This window comes from Amphiura filiformis, chromosome 12 (genome assembly GCF_039555335.1).
Source record: "Amphiura filiformis chromosome 12, Afil_fr2py, whole genome shotgun sequence".
NCBI classification, from domain to species: Eukaryota; Metazoa; Echinodermata; class Ophiuroidea; order Amphilepidida; family Amphiuridae; genus Amphiura; species Amphiura filiformis.
Genome location: NC_092639.1, coordinates 14,356,562 through 14,375,366, shown reverse-complemented (window position 1 = coordinate 14,375,366; position 18,805 = coordinate 14,356,562). Strand labels below are relative to the sequence as shown.

At 37.8% G+C, this 18,805-nt stretch overlaps 1 protein-coding gene across 1 annotated transcript in view; it reads right to left on the bottom strand.

Annotated features, from left to right (window-relative positions):
• Window positions 1–737: 737 nt before the first annotated feature.
• Window positions 738–18,805, bottom strand: part of LOC140166652 (uncharacterized) — a 172,689-nt gene continuing 154,621 nt past the window's right edge. Inside the window, 9 exon segments of the mRNA XM_072190151.1 lie at window positions 738–1,167; window positions 4,106–4,309; window positions 6,603–6,725; window positions 8,830–8,911; window positions 12,365–12,624; window positions 13,968–14,120; window positions 15,391–15,486; window positions 15,489–15,548; window positions 16,696–17,031. Of these exon segments, the coding sequence (XP_072046252.1) occupies window positions 860–1,167; window positions 4,106–4,309; window positions 6,603–6,725; window positions 8,830–8,911; window positions 12,365–12,624; window positions 13,968–14,120; window positions 15,391–15,486; window positions 15,489–15,548; window positions 16,696–17,031 (1,622 nt within the window). The 3' untranslated portion in view covers window positions 738–859.

Sequence of the window (18,805 nt, the reverse complement as noted above, 5' to 3'; positions counted from 1 at the left end):
GCTGTTCTAATTCTCATAATATAAAGATCCATTTATCTTTTTTTTCAGAAGTAGGGGGATTCCCTAAATTCTTATTTTCCAGGTGGAAACGCCTCCTTGTCCCCTGGCAGTGCTGCCACCGGCATAATGCTAAGCTAACATACACTCAAAGAGAAGTTTACTCGGAATACATATAGTCTATAAATTTACAATGATGTATTCTATTTGAAATCCATACCCCTGCGGAAAACATGGCCTTAATCTTCTACACAGATAGTGTGAATTTCAAATTGAATCACCCTTTCAGGTATCCCCATTTGAAATTCACACTCCCTGTGTGGAAGATTAAGGTCATGTCTTCCATAGGAGGTGTGTGGATTTCAACAGGAATAGCCCAATCCCATTAGAGGCTAGTCTTCCTTTTCCATGTTTATGACATGTTACAATCAATGTGAAGTTGACGTTTTACATAAGGGACCGTTCACAAACACTTGTAAGGGGGGCCTGATGCAAAAAGGGGGGCCCTGAAAATTTTTGACCCTCCTAAGGGAGGGCCCTGAAAAAAATGACCACAAATTTTCCTGGAAAAATTGAGTTTATATGCTTTTCTATGGGGTTAACCCATAATTTTCATGTCAAAAAGGGGGGGCCCTGAAATTTTAGAGGTCTGTAAAGGGGGGCCCTGAAAATTTTTGTGATGACATTTTTTTGCATCAGGCCCCCCCCCCTTACAAGTGTTTGTGAATGCTCCCTAAGTAAATAATATTTATAATATAATGATAAATTAATGCATATAATATTGAGAAATTACTGGAACATTACAAATTGGCAAGTTACATTTAAACAACATTTCAACAAATTTTTATTTTATTTTCCCCTTTCAGTCATATTCCCTGTATGATTCTCGTTGGAAATACAACGTGTCAGATTTACTCACAAAATCATTAGGAACTTCATCATATATCATACTATTAAGTGTACACAAGTGTCCATTAGCCTGTTTCACAGTCTTGAAATGGAAAGAGGCGCAGGTATCATTTGCCATACATTCTTTCTGACATTGAAGGATGTTACGGCTCCATTTTGTGTCAATTTGATAGTTGGAGTCGAGACCATGCTCCTTTAGATCTGGACGAGGATTTAAGAAGTAGGCGTATTCTCCACATGGTGTCCAATCATGAATGTCCACTGAAAAAAGAATATATGGGAAAATATGTTAGGCTCTTCTTAAATATTAGAGGATTTTTACGCTTCGTATGTGCATCAAATTCTTATCAAATTTAGTGTTCTAATAAAACAAGGCGGTTCTCGAACCACGAGTCTCGCCTGCTTTCGCAACCGCCTGCTTTTGTGATTACTTTTGGTAGAGGTAAATGAATTTGGCGGTTATAGGCTAGGCACGATTATCTGGCTGATGGTGACTGTGCCCACCAAGTTTCATGCCCACGCAACAGTTTTTACTAATTTGACCACTGGTGACCCTGAAATGACCTTCCAAAATTTTGGCTCTAAATGTTGACTGTATCCAATAAGTTTCATACCCACACGACAGTGTTTACTAATTTGACCTCAGATGACCCCTGGTGACCTCGGAATGACCTTCCAAAAATTTGGCTTTAAATGTTGACTGTACCCACCAAGTTTCATGCCCATCCGATAGTTTTTACTAATTTGACCTCAGATGACCCCTGGTGACCCCGAAATGACCTTCCAAAAATTTGGCTTTAAATGTTGACTGTACCCACCAAGTTTCATGCCCATCCGACAGTTTTACTAATTTGACCTCAGATGACCCCTGGTGACCCTGAAATGACCTTCCAAAAATTTGGCTTTAAATGTTGACTGTACCCACCAAGTTTCATGCCCATCCGACAGTTTTTACTTATTTGACCTTAGATGACCCCTGGTGACCCCGAAATGACCTTCCAAAAATTTGGCTTTAAATGTTGACTGTACCCACCAAGTTTCATGCCCATCCGATAGTTTTTACTAATTTGACCTCAGATGACCCCTGGTGACCCCGAAATGACCTTCCAAAATTTGGCTTTAAATGTTGACTGTACCCACCAAGTTTCATGCCCATCCGACAGTTTTACTAATTTGACCTCAGATGACCCCTGGTGACCCTGAAATGACCTTCCAAAAATTTGGCTTTAAATGTTGACTGTACCCACCAAGTTTCATGCCCATCCGACAGTTTTTACTTATTTGACCTTAGATGACCCCTGGTGACCCCGAAATGACCTTCCAAAAATTTGGCTTTAAATGTTGACTGTACCCACCAAGTTTCATGCCCATCCGATAGTTTTTACTAATTTGACCTCAGATGACCCTGGTGACCTCGAAATGACCTTCCAAAATTTGGCTTTAAATGTTGACTGTACCCACCAAGTTTCATGCCCATCCGACAGTTTTTACTAATTTGACCTCAGATGACCCCTGGTGACCTTGAAATGACCTTCAAAATATTTGGCTTGAAATGTTGACTGTACCTACCAAGTTTCATGCCCATACGACAGTTTTTACTAATTTGACCTCAGATGACCTCTAGAGGTCCTCAGTGACCTTGACCCACTAACCAATACAAACCAGTTTTGTCTCGGGTCAAGATGCACCCACCCACCAAGTTTGAGAAACGCGTCGACTCCTAGTCTCCGAAAAAAATAGGCGAAAACCAAAACTTTAATCAAATTTGTCACACACACACACCCCCACCCCCACACACCCCCACACACATACATACGGAAAAGTGATTATATAGTCTCCTGCCTTATCAGGCGAGACAAAAAATCAGAACGTTTTTGTAAATATTGGTGCATGCACCTTTTTAGCAAATCTTAAGTTTTCAGCATATTGACTAACAACTCAATAATTAAAAGATCTGTAAAAATTTAAATGTTGGATTTTTTTACTTCCTTAGTAAAATTAGAAATATTTAGCTACAGTTACATGTGGAATTTTTATTTATTTATTTATTTTTTATTTCATTCGTATTTAACCTGGGTTGACCTTTCAATGCATTGTTCTCCCAAGATATCCAGGTGCCTAAGTTCAGATGCAAAAACCAATATATCAATTTTTCTCAATTTGAAATATCTCAATTCCCTAAAATAAGAAAATATGTGTTCCTTTTGATCCCAATTTCTGGACTTTAAAAAAAAAAATCACTTCCATGTTTACGCTCGTGTACGTACGTTCAGCACACAGCACACATCACGGAAGTAATAAAAAAAGTAATTTAAACAAATGTATGATTTCCCTACTTTTAAGGGATGGGGTATGAACGTTTGGACAGTATTTATTGTGTGACATTAGAGCACATCAGACATATCGAATTGCATTCTGAATACGAAGAATGTCCTTCTGATATCAAATAATTTTGATTTTTTGAATTCGCAATGTAATACACATTTTATGGCAAATGATTAAAAATTGATATTTTTGATATTTAACAATAACAGTACTCGAAGTAAACTTTATAAATATGATGACTTAAAGTGTATGTAGGTGGGATGAAAAGCCGACGATCATTTGAAAATTTTGACCTTTCATATTGAAGAATATTTCCCAAAACACCAAAAAAAATTTTGGGGGAAAAAATCCATAACTTCAATATATGAAAGGTCAAAATTTTCAATTGATCGTCGGCTTTTCCTCCCAGCTACATACACTTTAAGAATATATCATTAGATTTATAAAATTTACTTTGAGGACTGTTATATATCAAAAATGTGAAAAATATCAAATTTCAATAATTTGTCATAAAATTTGTATTATATCGCGAATTTCAAAAAATCTAAATTATTTGATATCAAAAGGACATTCTTGGTATTCAGAATGCAATTCAATATGTCTGATGTGCTCTCATGTCGCACAAAAAATACTGTCGAAACGCTCAGAACACTCATTCCAGATCCCTTAAACAAATGTATGATTTCCCTACTTTTATTAACCTCTATTTAAGAATACTGTAAAACATGAAATGGTTGTAAATGCAAAAAAATTTTTGATGTTCACAAATATGTCTTTTTCCTAAATTTGCATTAATTACATGCTGTAAAAATGATAATTCTTTCCATATTGTGAAAATCTGTGCTTTACAGTAAACTTGTGTTGTAACACTTACTCAGACATCTATAGGTGACCTGCAGGTACTTGGTAATCCCAGGACATGGCTCCTTATTTGTGTAGTATTCCCAGTAACTAGGCACAGTACAGTTTCGAATATTGGTACAAAGACTACGTGCTGAGGATAGCACATTGGGCGTGTAGCATTCAGGGTATGAAGCATATTCAGGTATACCCTCACGGTTTGCACAGCGCATATAACCTGAAAAACATCAAGATATTGATTAGACTACTACAACCATGGTCAAAATGTGTTGGGACACTTCTGGAAAATGTACACTATATTATGGCCTTATTTCCGTAATTTGTAATGTGATGAAATGGTGGTTTCTTTGGTGTCAAGCCTATACATTTTGCTAACACCCCAATCCTCCCCCTTCTCCACCAATGTTGGGTGCCTTTAGGCGCGTGTGACCAAAAAAGTAGGATTCAACATCAACATTGATCGGGGGAGTGGGGACTAAATTTACATTACCCTATCAACACCATCCCAAAACTTATGGCCACCATTGTAGGTATGTAAAAAGCTGTGTTTCTCATTGAGACTTTCAGAAACAGGAAATGAAGTGGTTTACTATTTACATGTTTTCAAATCACTGATCTGCATCATTGTGTTATTCAAGTTGAAATCCACACACCCCTATGGAAGATATAACCGTAATCTTCCACATAGGGGGTGTGAATTTCAAATAGAGTCATCCATTCAGGTAGCTCCTTTTAAAATTCACACCCCTTGTGTCAGAGATTAACCCTTACGTCCCAGGCCTATTCTGGCGAGGGGGAAGGAAAGAAGGAAGTAACAAAGAAGAAGAAGAGAAAAAAAGTTTTTCGCAGGTGTGGTTTTGAACCCGGGACCCACCGGGTGCCATGCGCACAACCATACCTCGTCATGATGCTGGCCAAGCTTTCCGTATCCATATGACTGTTTGCATGATGACACAATCGCATCACGTGGAATACCCGTGCTTGCAGACGCTTTGTGAATTGAGGTTTTTGATGTTTGCTCCGGTTAGGGTTAAGGTCATTCCTTACATGGATTCAAACTGGAATACCCCATTGTGCACTGTAACTAAGGGTACATCCAGAAGTAAGGAATCTGTAGTATATAAATCACTGTGAGGGTATTTCCAGGACTTTTTCACCATACGTAGCAGAGAAAAGAAAAGAGGGATCAAAAGCGCTTTTTTTAGTTGTATTTTATTTTCTATTTCATTTTTGGCACTTAATTTCCATTATTTGTTTCTGACAATTGCCCCACCAGCTAAAAAACAAACTGGAAGCATGTTAAAAAGTGCTTGAAAGCAATCAACCTGGGAACATTATCACTATCACAATACCCTCATGTCTGCAGTTCTTACTTTTACAGAGCTGCCAACATTGGAATATGTAAATGCAGAAGATTTCTAAGAAGTGTAAAAAGCTTAGGATGTGGCACTCTCGCGCTAAGGCCAGCGGCCCTTGCGTGGGATCAGTGCCCCCGAAAGCTCCTGGATGCTAGCTTTTTGAGACCCTTAAAAATACCTTTCCAAGGCTACTCAACCTTTTTGTTTGCAAAAGGACAGGACAGTGGGAGTATAATTGATTTTGTTTTGATTTATTAGCCAGATGGCTGTAAATGCAGAAGATTTAGCCAGATGGCTGCAAATGCAGAAGATTTAATATGTTTTGCAGAAGACAGAAGATTGTCAGCAAATGAGGATGTCTTCTGCAGGAACAAGAAGGGTTGCCAGCTCTGCTTTTATGCATAAATTCAGCAACACCATAAACCTTCGATCAGAGACCGTGAGTTCAACCAGCAGGCTTTGTTACTGAAATGTACCCAAAAATTGATAAGACAATTTGTCATGTTTAAGCTTGGGGGCTAAAGTCACCAAAGGTCCCTTCCCTTGGACATGCACCTGTAACAGTGACACACATAACTTTCATGCTAACAGAGGCATCATTCATACATTCTTAGTCAGTGGGAGTGGTCTATTAGTAGACACATAATCTGATTGGACAATCGCATGATTTTGGGTTTCGCCTATCAGGCTGTAGACGCACCCCACGCCATCATGAGTATTGATAACGCGTAACACGCCATAGAGGTGCGCGTATGTATCGCGTTAGTATGCGTGAGACGAAAAGGGAATACTCGCATGCGGAGGCAGTACGCGCAACAAAAGATGTGAAGTTGTAAACAAGTTTCGTTCATTTTAGAAAAAGGGGAGTTTTTATGACGGTAAATTAATTTTTGCTTTGAAAAATAGTTTACAGGTATTAAAATAATATTTAACTGACTAAGAATGAGAATAAACGATAGGAATTTTTATTTTGACTATCCTCTACCTATGATAGACGACAGGCAGGTCCAATATTTTTATCGCAGTTGCGCCGGCATCCACTACTCAAAATATTGGACCTGCCTGTCTTCTATCACACGGTAGAGGATAGTCAAAATAAAAATTCCTATCGTTTGTTCTCTAATTGTGTAGCTATTGACATAATGGTTTTACCTTCTTGTCGCCCAAAATCAGCGGTGATGATCCTGACATGGGGATGGCTTGCAGGACACTCAACAGACAGGTCATCATGATCAGCACACGCATAGATGGTCAGGTCACCAAGGGGTCGCACAGCTGAAATATTATAAAAAAGTATATACACACAAAATCAGGGATATAATATTGACTGTTGATGTAGCAGCAGATGGGTACATAACCAGAAGGTTGTCAGGTTTCTTCTATTTTTAGCATCTATAAAGCCATAATGTACGATCTTATAATATGAAATTGGTTACTTTTTTTTTCAAACCTGACTTTTTGGCATGTTTGTAATGTTTGAAATGTCCCAACTTGCACCTAAATGGAATCAGTTTGTAGGTCAACAGGGCAAAGTCATAAAGTCATAATTCATGAACTATTTGCATTTGTCATATGTGCAAGAAATGTAAAGTGTGTAAATGTACTGTTATTTTGTTATTTTGCAAATAATTCAAATAAATATTATTATTATTATGTCCTCCCATAGAACTGCACCCTTCCCGGCAATTATTATTTCAGTATCTTGAGTATAGAATTAAAATTGGAAGGAAATTATACATTATGGCTTTAAGTTACTTTGTGCTACACTATGTCATCACACTGTTTCTATAAAATAAAGGTGCATGTTGTGATTTATTCCATAAATATCATATCAGATTAAATTACATTGCTGGAAGCTCATCCTTCATGCAGTGGTACAACATTCCACATAGGTCCCAGATGTGGTTCCCAATCATTTAGGGATGCAACTCTATGCATGCACAGAACCCTAATCACGATACATATAGAATAACCACCGCAGCCAGAATCAACTCAAAGGACAATTGGCAGCAAGTTCCTTGTCCATGAGAATTTAAAGCTAGCCCAAATTTTCCACAAGAAAAAAATTGGCAATGCAGGGACTCAAACTTGCACAAAGAGAAGTGTTAGGGTAACATACTAATGTTATTATAATACCTTTTCGTTATAATACAATTATGTAAACTAACTCATTTAGGGATGCAACTTTATACATACACAGAACTCTAATCAAAATACATATAGAATAACCATCACAGCCAGAATCAACTTCCCAAGTTTTATACAGGTAGACCAGGACAATTGGCAGCAAGTTCCTTGTCCGCAAGAATTTAAAGCTAGCCCAAATTTCCCACAAGAAAAAAATTGACAACACAGGGACTCAAACTTGCACAAAAAAAAGCTGTCAGGGTAACATCTTAATACCTTTTCCTTATTTATCCCTTTGCTAATTCCACTCACTCCAGGGCAATTATAATTGCATGTTATTGGCCAACTTTGTCCTGCATTCACAAGTGGAGAATAATTTCACTCTTCAGCTAAAAACAAGGGTGTAATTCAACTCACATTTTTACATCTACTTTATTTCTCAACAAATTAAGAGCTCACATACAAATTAAGAGCTTACATAGGTGATCAAAATTTTCTTTGAATTAGGTCATAATATGTGGCAATTTACTTGATGGGAAAGAGTAACTTATCTTAATGCCCTGCATGATAGCCACAGATTTCAACATAAGAAGTTTAAGTTTTGAGATATTTTCTCAAAATATCAAGAGCTATCTTAATAACCACTGAAAGTACATTGCTTGTACTCATTTTAATGCATTTTTCATGCTGATTTCAAATATGGCCATGAAAATGAAATTTTCTGAAATATTTTAACATCTTAAAGAAAATGTTGAACTTGTCGTCTGCAGTCGACTCCTGTGCGAAGAGGGTTAAAATTAGAATTTTTTTTATTTAAATCAGATTTTTTTTATTTAAATCGATTTTTTAATTCCAAGAACTGCTATACCCCATGATAAAGTCAAAAGAGTACCAGTGGGATGCTAGTCATATGCACAATCCTACCAAGTATTTACAAAAAAATCAAAACATGTTTTTACATTTTGGTAAAATCATGGGAAAAAACCTGTTGAATTCTGCACCTTGAAGATGAATTTTCAGCAATAGATAAAGTGACATCATAGAGGTATTTTAATTGTATCCAAAAGTTGTACATGTAGAAACATTAGGAATGAAGTAAAACAGTCAATTTAAGAAAACAATTAACTTACATTGATCAAAAATGGTAAAAAAATGAAAAAGTTGATTTAAATCAGTGATTTAAAAAACCCATCAACATTTAAATCAATGATTTAAATCAGTGCGATTTAAATCAAACAACCCTGGCACATACCTTCACAGGTGTAGGAGACTTCCAGGTATTTCTTCTTGACACTACTACATGGGTCAGATGAAGTCAGGGAATCCATGTCAGTCTACAAATAAATTAAAACATAATCAACAAATCAATAACATATTCAGCAAAAATGTCTTTTCTTTCAACCCAAAGGCTGACAGTATATTTCTTCGGGTGCACCACACGTGTCGGATGTGAACATAGTGGTGTGTCACATAGTAATGGATGTAGATAGCAAATTTATTAACAAATGAACAATGTGAAAACGTTGAGTGGGTGAATTGTATCAGGCTTAAAGATTACAAACTTACCACTAATCTTACTATAAATAGGGGAATGTTGTGGGTATGTATGTGGGTGGGTCCATGCAAAAGCTCTGTCAGTTTTGATCCAAATGTCGCCAAATTCACACGGGAGATCGAGGAATATACGGGAATGTGTTTAAACTTTATTTCGTTGAAAACGGTCAAGAATTGGCCTCAAAATCAGTAAAAAAATGAGTTTTTCTGGCAAATTTGTTTACGGGCTGTGCCAACCAACGCGCCCACATGTCTAGCGGAAATCGCGCCGTAGGTAGCCGAGCTGGCGTACACGCCACTTGACGCGCACGCACAAGTGCTCATAGCCATGGTTTATGGTACGGGACATGGGATATTAGGCCTACGAAGACTATCGTAAGGGTACGGGAGGAAGAAGGAAGCAAAAATAATTAAGGAAGAAAGAATAAAATAATGGATAAATAAATAACATGAGAAACGGAAATTCACAAGCTAAGCAGCAAATAAAAAAATTCTAAAAGGGAAATGTAAGAAAGGGCAGATTAAAAAAATAATGGGAACGGGGTTAAATAAATAAATAACATGGAAACGGAAAATTACAAGCTAAGCAGCAAATATTAAAAAAAAAAGGGGGGGACAAAATAGGCCCATGTAGAAGAAACTGAAAAGAAAGAAAGAAGCTAAAAAGGAAATGCAAGGGACAGGTCTAGAAAAATGAAATTTACTATAACTTATCATGCTCATTTGGTGTGTGCGGGGGGGTATTTACTCTGAGTGATCGCGCCATTTACTCAGCTAGCGGGCACTCCCGCTATAGTGGTTAGCAATTTGTCTATTAAAGTAGACCTTGGAAAGTTATCCAAAGTATAATATAAATCTTGTAAAATCGTACATCTTGTGTATTATACGAGGGGGTATCCAAAAGTTTTTGACATCACCCAGAAGTGAAAGAGCTATACCGATGAACTTTTGTCAGTGTAATCACTGGTCCTTATGTACATTATGGTCCAAAAATGGTCTCATAAGTATGTTTACTTTCTTCACAGGTGGCGCTAGATGGGAAGTAGGCGCATAACCTTTTCATGATAAGATCCTCCACTTTCTTGAGTTTTTTCACTGTGGCCGTATCATCCGTAAGAGATGGACGCCCTCTTATTGGCTCATCTGTGAGGGACATGTGGCCAGTTTGGAAATTCCTTTTTCAAAAAGCAATAGTGCCATATGATGGGCAATCATCACCGTAGATTGCTTTCATTTCATCATAGATTTTCTAAGCATTGTAGGCCTAACCCTTCAAATGCAGGAACTTAATCACACTGCGTGCCTCAATTTTCACCATTTTGCAGGTTATGCGCCTACTGTCCATCTAGCACCACCTGTAAAGAAAGTAAACATACTTATGAGACCATTTTGGACGATAATGTACATAAGGACCAGTGATTACACTGACAAAATTTCATCGGTATAGCTCTTTTCACTTCTGGGTGATGTCAAAAACTTTTGGATACCCCCTCGTATGTAATAGAATCCCAAAGTTATCCATCACTATGTGATAACAATTTTTCATAAACATCCATCAAGTGGATTCATCAGCATGCATATTTAAAGCCATATTATAACATTTGCTGAGGAAGACGCCCTCACTGAATTTTTAAAATTCCTTTTTACACGATTAAATTGTACTTTATTAAACCAATATACCCTGCAAAAATCAAGACTCTAGGTGTTATAGTTTTGTCAAAATCCGAGATTTTGAATAAAACGCCGGATTCGGCGCTTTATTATTACGATGGAATTATTAGTCGAACGCATACACGATGTTCATAACACACAGTACGCATAACGGCGTATGGGACGGTGATATACATTAACAAAGGGTCGTATCACAACATGACTGAAGGAGTGGTACGACATTGGCATTTATGTGCGCTGGTAGTAAATTCCAATTTTCTTTGCTTTGCCGTAGTTGTTCGGCTCAAAAATAAAAGGGATATATCTGACAGTAAAGCTAACATTTTATGGCAAATAAATGCTTATCTATTTTGTTTGAAAATGTTATAATATGGCTTTAATTGTTCCAGGCTAGGTGAGTGGTTGAATCACTATCTATAATGAAAGACAGAGATAAAAAGACTTTTTCGCATCTGACGTCACTGTCAATCAAGTTCCCTATGATCCTTGATTGGTTAATAGCGCGTAAAAGGAAGGCCGATTTATCTGGTGCCGAAATGAAAGACAGATATAAAAAGACTTTTTCGCATCTGACATCACTGTCAATCAAGTTCCCTATGATCCTTGATTGGTTAATAGCGCGTAAAAGGAAGGTCGATTTATCTGGTGCCGATCGGAGAAAAGGAATAGCAGAAAATGGCGAAAAATTACGTATTTTTACAAGGCAAAAAGTAACTTTTCTAGGCATTGTTGACATGGTGCCTTCGGGAAAGAAAGTTTCCTTCTATAAAGAACTAACTTTTGAGATGGTTTGTAAGTTTGAAGGTGCAAAATTAACAATAAGGTGGCCAGTTATACTGCCGCATTCAGCAAGTCATCATCACAACACTTGTAAACAAACTCTGCTTGATTTAGATGACATCAGACGCGTTAAAGTCTGTTTATTTCTGTCTTTCATTATAGTAGTACCTAGTAGTCGAATCACACCCTAGGTCTGAGAGATCATTCATGCCAATGTTATGGCGATATTTAGTGTATATGGCGAGTTGAAAATCGAGAAATAGAGTTTGGGCGAACGGTGGCGAGCGAGAGCAATCGCTCGCTTCAAACGGCAAAGCCTATTGTTCACATGATTTGATGGGTGGCATTCTTTCCGTACACCAGCATGCTTTACATAGGCTTTTTAGCCGGGCTTGAGCATTTTGTTTAATTGAGCCTGTTCACATCAGGACCAATTTTCATTCAATTATTGCAATCTGGAAATTTCAAAATTCTTCAGCCACATAAAAAAAAGGGAATGGACAACAATTATATTGCTGCATGACATCCTATTAACGTTGATAATAATGGAAGATTGGGATATTCAACTCAGAATTGATGTGGTCTCGCTTCGTACTGTCTTGAGTAGGATGTACAGGGAGGGAGTGTGATTTGCATAATGGGTACCTGAATGGTTGACTCCATTTGAAATACATACTCCCTGTGTAGCAGACCAAGGTGACATCTTCCATAGAGGGTGTATGGATTTCAAATGGAATGTCTCATTACAAGCTGAATTAAGTATAAGTTTATTTCTTACTTACCGCTATACTACATGACCTCTGACCCTGACAGTACTTCTCCACAATTGCTCTTGTATCAGTAGATCGACAGTCTGTGGCATCATGCTGACCATCGCTTTCTCCACGACACACATTGTGAGTTATCCCACTGCGTGTACGTCCATAAAATGCATCCGTGATGTTGATCCATAAACCGTCTGGGCAAGAGAGACTCAATTCATTATCGGCTGATATATCCTCATCACATGCAAACAATGTGATCTCTCCTTCAGGTAGATCATCTGATGAAAAAACCACAGACTTCATTATAGAGGCCCTGCATGCTTTTATCGATTGGCTCCAAACAAAGGATTTGAACCAGTGTCCTTCACCGTAATTATGGAGTAATCAAATGTTGTCATCAACCTATTTGATCATAGTGCATTTGTTATATGTGACGTGTCATGTCAAAAGGAGACACTTTTGGGCAGGTTATGAATTTTGAGGTTACATATCTTAAATATAGAGATATTTTGCTCCACAACGCCGTTTTCCCAAATGAATTTGGACATTCCTAAGCAAAGATATTGAGTTCGGAAGTTATGGTATCATAAAATTGGAAATTGAGATATCGGCCTTTAAAAATATTATTGACAATGTTGAGAGTGGGAATTAACTTGAAAAATGTCTCAAAAAATACAAGATGCCAGTTACATTCCGGTCTGAAACTATCAGACAATATTTTTAACATTAATAACATCACAAATTAGCAACAAACCCAAATTGCGTAAAAAATCACCCACCAGCAGATTTTTGGCTATTTCTCCATTTACGATCCTGCCCAAAAGTGTCTCCTTTTGACATGACACGCCACATAATGTGAGACGAACTGTCGCGGTACTTTGCAATCATGCTTTTGTTGAATGCATTTGAGTAGTCCGCCATATTTACGGGATGATACTTCATATGCACAATCTCGATTGGTTCATTGCCAAACTTATCGGGATGTCAAAAATGTTGAAAGAAAAAACTCCTTTTTTCTGGAATTTCCAAAATTAGGGTTGGTATTCATTTGTACAGTAAAACAAACAAACAAAAAAATTCTAGATTTTCTAGATTAGAGTTGGTCGATGGAGTACAAGCAAACAAATTTTTTATGGCCTTATACTATTATTTGTAATATTTAAACATGTATCAGCTTACACCTAAATAGAATCAGCCAAATTTGGCATCATGCCATAATTCACACATTAAATCCTCAGCTCAATGTTAAACAGTCAAAATAGCCAGTGTGGTTTCTTTCACATTATCTTGTTATTTCGGCTTAAAATGGACAGAAACCTTTCCTGAAAGTTATTACCAAATATTATTTCAGCATTTTTAGTAAAGAATAACAAAACAAGGCGGTTCTCGAACCACAAGTCTCGCCTGCATTTGCAACCGCCTGCTTTTGCGATTACTTTTGGTAGAGTTCAAATGTATTTGGCAGTTCTCGGCTGGGCACGATTATGTGGCTGTTGGTGAATGTACCCACGACAGTTTTTACTAATTTGACCTCAGATGACCCCTGGTGACCCTGAAATGACCTTAATAACAAAATTAAAACTGGATGGATTAAAAAAATCATTGGCTTTAATTTGCCTACCTTTACAGGTAAACTCCACATCCAAATACATTCTTTGTGTAGTGGCTGCACTGTCATCAATACCTACTACGTAGTCGTGAGCATGCATCACACAGCTCTTCTTGTTATCGCAACTCAAAGCTAAAGCTGCCGTCACATTTACATCAGGCAAAGCTGGATATTAAAAATAATAATGACAGTAACAATAGCAGTAAGTTATAATGATAATAATAATAACTGAATAAACAACAACAATGACATTGGGCTAAACTCCCCCTGTGGAAGATGTTAAAAATATCTTCCACAGGGGGAGTATGAATTTCAAATGAAATGAACACATTAGGCAGCCCCATTTGGATTTCATACACCCTTTGAGAAAGATTCAATGTGAATCTTGCAAAGAGGGAGGGCAAATTTCAAATAGAGTTTAGTTAATGTGCTACTTTCATCTGAAATGTATTCTCCCTCTGTTGACGATATTTCCAAAATCTTCTACAAGGAGAGTATGAATTTCAAATAGAATGGTCCATTATTCATCACCATCATGCAAATGAACACATATGAAATCTACCCCATAGTTATTAAAAAAGAGCAGTGATTTATTAATAGTCTGCTATGCACGGGCATAAACCCACAAGCCTTGGCACACTTTACAGGAATCACTGACCACTATGGCCCAATACACTCCATATAAACAATTTATCAACAATCAGGGACTTAAAGCTAAGAAGCGCACACCCTATTCATACCACAATAAGCCATCACAGCCAGGATCAGTTCCACAAGTTCTCATATGGGAGACTGAGACAATTTAGCAGCTAGTTCCTTGCCCAGTGCAATTTCAAGTTAGTTCAATTATTTGATTTTTAAAGAAAAATAAACAAAAATAATACGGTGCGTAAAGGTGGCTCCCACATGCACAACAATGTTAATCACCCTCCCCAATATCAAATCAATCCATGCATCATTGCATTTAGGAGACTAAAGTTGATAAATATAATTACATGCGAATAGGCTCATTATTCATAAATATGCAGAGAATATAACACCAAACTATACAGCACCAGAGATCATCACATTCTATCATCTTAAGTTTGAAGCTCACCAGTCATTGGGTTTAGGCAGTGTGGATTAATGATATTGATTCCGCCCAGACAGCCAGACGACCAACCATATCATCCATTATACCATAACAGAAGCCCTAAATTGAGCCATGGTGGAGGCCAAAAACCTCTCTACTGGTATCACACTATGGACCACAATGGTCTCATCCCAATGGCGTAGTTCAATAAACTATATTATACAATCATAGTGCAAAATTTGACCTCAAGTTGCAGAGTATGAGTTTTTGTACCCAAATTTTCAAAGGTCATTCAATGAATGTACAAATGTATTGGAGTTGAAGAACTGTGCCCTGATAGATGAGCATGTTATGTCTACTTACATGGCTGTTCATTTTCATTAGCACACCAGTGGGGTGTCGAATTAGAGGCGGCTTTCCACAAAGCGCTAGTAACCTGGATAAATCTGTTAGCTCCGTGCAGGCTATTCTGAGTTTTTCTGAATCGCAAGCCATTGCTTTAGTATCCACAGTATTATTACCTAAAATAAGCAACAACAAATTTAAATGGTTATCTAAAAAATACATAAAAGAGATTGGAGAACATTTTTTTGATTTGATTTGATTTGTTCAGGTTATGACAACCCTGGATAACCCTAGAAAGCCTCTTTTGAAGCTGATTTCCATTAGGGTCCATTTGAACACCAGGATGGGTTGGGAACAGTCAGGGGTTAGTTAACACCCTACTCTTTTTGAAACTGGCTGCGAGATACATGTACAGATATGGCTCTCTGCACACGGGACCGACGGCTTAACGTCCCCTCCGAAGGACGGATAACTTTCATGATTCATTTACCCAATTCTAAATGAACCATGGAAGAGCGGAAGTCTGAATTTAATCTACAGAAGCTGCCAATTAATTTCAGACATTTTTTCCCCAAGTCAATATCCCAGCAAATCGCCACCGCCGGGAATTGAACCTGGGACCTCATGCAATAAAGGCAAGTACCCTAACCATTAGGCCACGCTCTCCACTTTCTTTCATACTGTAATTTGTCAGAGATTTTATTTCCCCCGTGACTTGACATGTCTGTCAAAGGACATTTCCATCTATAACTTCCAAAATAAAGAGAGCAGCATGGTTAAGGTCTTTCACTCTGTTGCAAGAGGTCTCCGTTTGATCCCAAATGCTGGCATAATTCACATTCAATAATCCACTCTCTACATTACTGCATTTGACTTGTGGGGCAAGATGCCTCACAGCCAGTTTTGATTGGTAAGGCTTGTTATTCGTACACTCTACTGTGGCCCCTGGGCATCATGGAGATAGCTGTGTTTCAACACTGATTTCTCTCCATTATCCACCAAGTACTAGCAGAGATGCCACTTGGTGTTGTTAAAATTTACTGAAAAACATGGAAAAATCCTGAAAATGCACTTTTCCCTATCCTTTTGTACAGGTATTTACACATTTCCTGAAATGTGTAAATTTTCTTTAAAATTTCCTGAAATCAGGAAATTTCCTGAAAAGTGGCATCTCTGGCTATTCCAGTTGAAAATCATACACCCCCTAGACATAACCTTAATCTCCCACACAGGGAGTGTAGAATGAAAATGGAGTCACCCATTCAGGTGATTCCCTTTAAAATTCACACTCAACTGTTATAGCCCATTGGCTTAGGTACCTACCTTCTATAAACTTGTTACAGGCATATTTAACTTGTAGATATTTATATGCATTGGGGCATGGGTCAGCACTATTGCTATCCAATACAGCCCAGATATCATTCTGAAGATCAATCTCGCATTGTTTATTCCCAACGCATTTTGATCGCACAACATTTTCTGCTGTACTGTCCGTTTCGCATTGGGTGTAGCTATGGTTGGCGAAACGATGAGGACAGACTTTGCCTTGGGTGTCATCGCGGCCATAGAATACTTCGTTGATTTCTATGTAGGTATCAGTACAAGATAACTGCATGGTTTGTCCATCGCATGATGTTGCTGTTAGTTCCTGATATCCCACTGGAAAGACAAAAAAATCAATTACACATATGAAAAGTGGATACGGTTTATTATTTTTGAGCGTTGAGTGGTGTGCCATGTTGGAGTATGTCTCCCCGCACATGACACACCACTCAACACAAAAAAATCTCTGTAATTGCAAATAAGCAAGAACAGCAGATATCATGGGCCTTAGGCAGTGTTACTAGATCAAAATAGCATAAAAATCATACTGCCGAAGGAGGCATGTTGCTTATGGGGGACGACGATAAGCGAGGGGTGCTTTAGTGAACTCAAAAGAGTGCAAATAGCACGGACGTATACAAAAGAGAGTCCGTGATTAAGAATTGAAAAAGTTGAGCATCCAGTACTCCAGTACATCCAGTTTCTTCAAAACCTGAAGAATCTCGCCGGTAGATTGTCTCCACTTTCTACTGCGCTTTTATGGTGCTTGGATGTGTTAAGGATTTTCTTCAAAACCTGAAGAATCTCGTCTGTAGATTGTCTCCACTTTCTACTGCGTTTTATGGTGTTTGAATGTGTTACGGAGTTTCTTCAAAACCTGAAGAATCTCGTCAGTAGATTGTCTCCACTTTCTACTGCGCTTAATGGTGCCTGGATGTGTTAAGGATTTTCTTCAAAACCTGAAGAATCTCGTCTGTAGATTGTCTCCACTTTCTACTGCGTTTTATGGTGTTTGAATGTGTTACGGAGTTTCTTCGAAACCTGAAGAATCTTGTCGGTAGATTGTCTCCACTTTCTACTGCGTTTTATGGTGTTTGAATGTGTTACGGAGTTTCTTCGAAACCTGAAGAATCTCGTCAGTAGATTGTCTCCACTTTCAACTGCGTTTAATGGTGCCTGGATGTGTTAAGGATTTTCTTCAAAACCTGAAGAATCTCGTCTGTAGATTGTCTCCACTATCTACTGCGCTATATGGTGTTTGAATGTGTTACGGAGTTTCTTCGAACCTGAAGAATCTCGTCGGTAGATTGTCTCCACTTTCTACTGCGTTTTATGGTGTTTGAATGTGTTTCGAGTTTCTTCAAACCTGAAGAATCTCGTCAGTAGATTGTCTCCACTTTCTACTGCGCTTTATAGTGGGCTATTGGTTGCCTTCATGCTTTCCTCCCTTTCTGCTGCGTTTTTATACCAGGGTTATAAATGCTTTGTTGCTTATTTGGAGTATCTTTATTTACTTGGTTGTCAATACCAGTGGATTATATATCAGTAAATGGTTTAAGCATTGATGCCGTATCTTGCTGAATACAAAATGTTCGCTTGCTAGTGTTGGCATTGTTTATTCTTTTGGAGATTTCTAATTATTTAATTGCGTTAAAAATGCTGTTTTCCAATCCAATCCTCTGTTTGATCCAAAGATGTATCTGTTTAAGATATGCTTAAGATTTGCTTAAGATGAAATTTGGTTAAATGTGATTCAGAAGTCAACTTTTGTTTGTCCAGCCTGTATGGTTGGCTTGTACACATTTTTCCAATAATTTGTGTATTTATTGATTTATATGAAGATGATAAATAATTCCAAATGCTTGCTGCAATTAATCATCTCAATGTATATAATTTGTTTAATTGATATGAAATCTGTTATTATCTCAATATAGTCTTAATTTCTATGAGATTGTGAAATTATTATAAATAAGCTTATGTGTATTAAATGGTCCTCATGATCGTGGGGGCAATGCGGAGTCCTGCTCAGATGAGTGATGTCACCAGGTCCGAATGCTCTACTGTCGTCAGCTGAATTCAAGTATCCTTAGTGGGCACAGGCATGGAACAT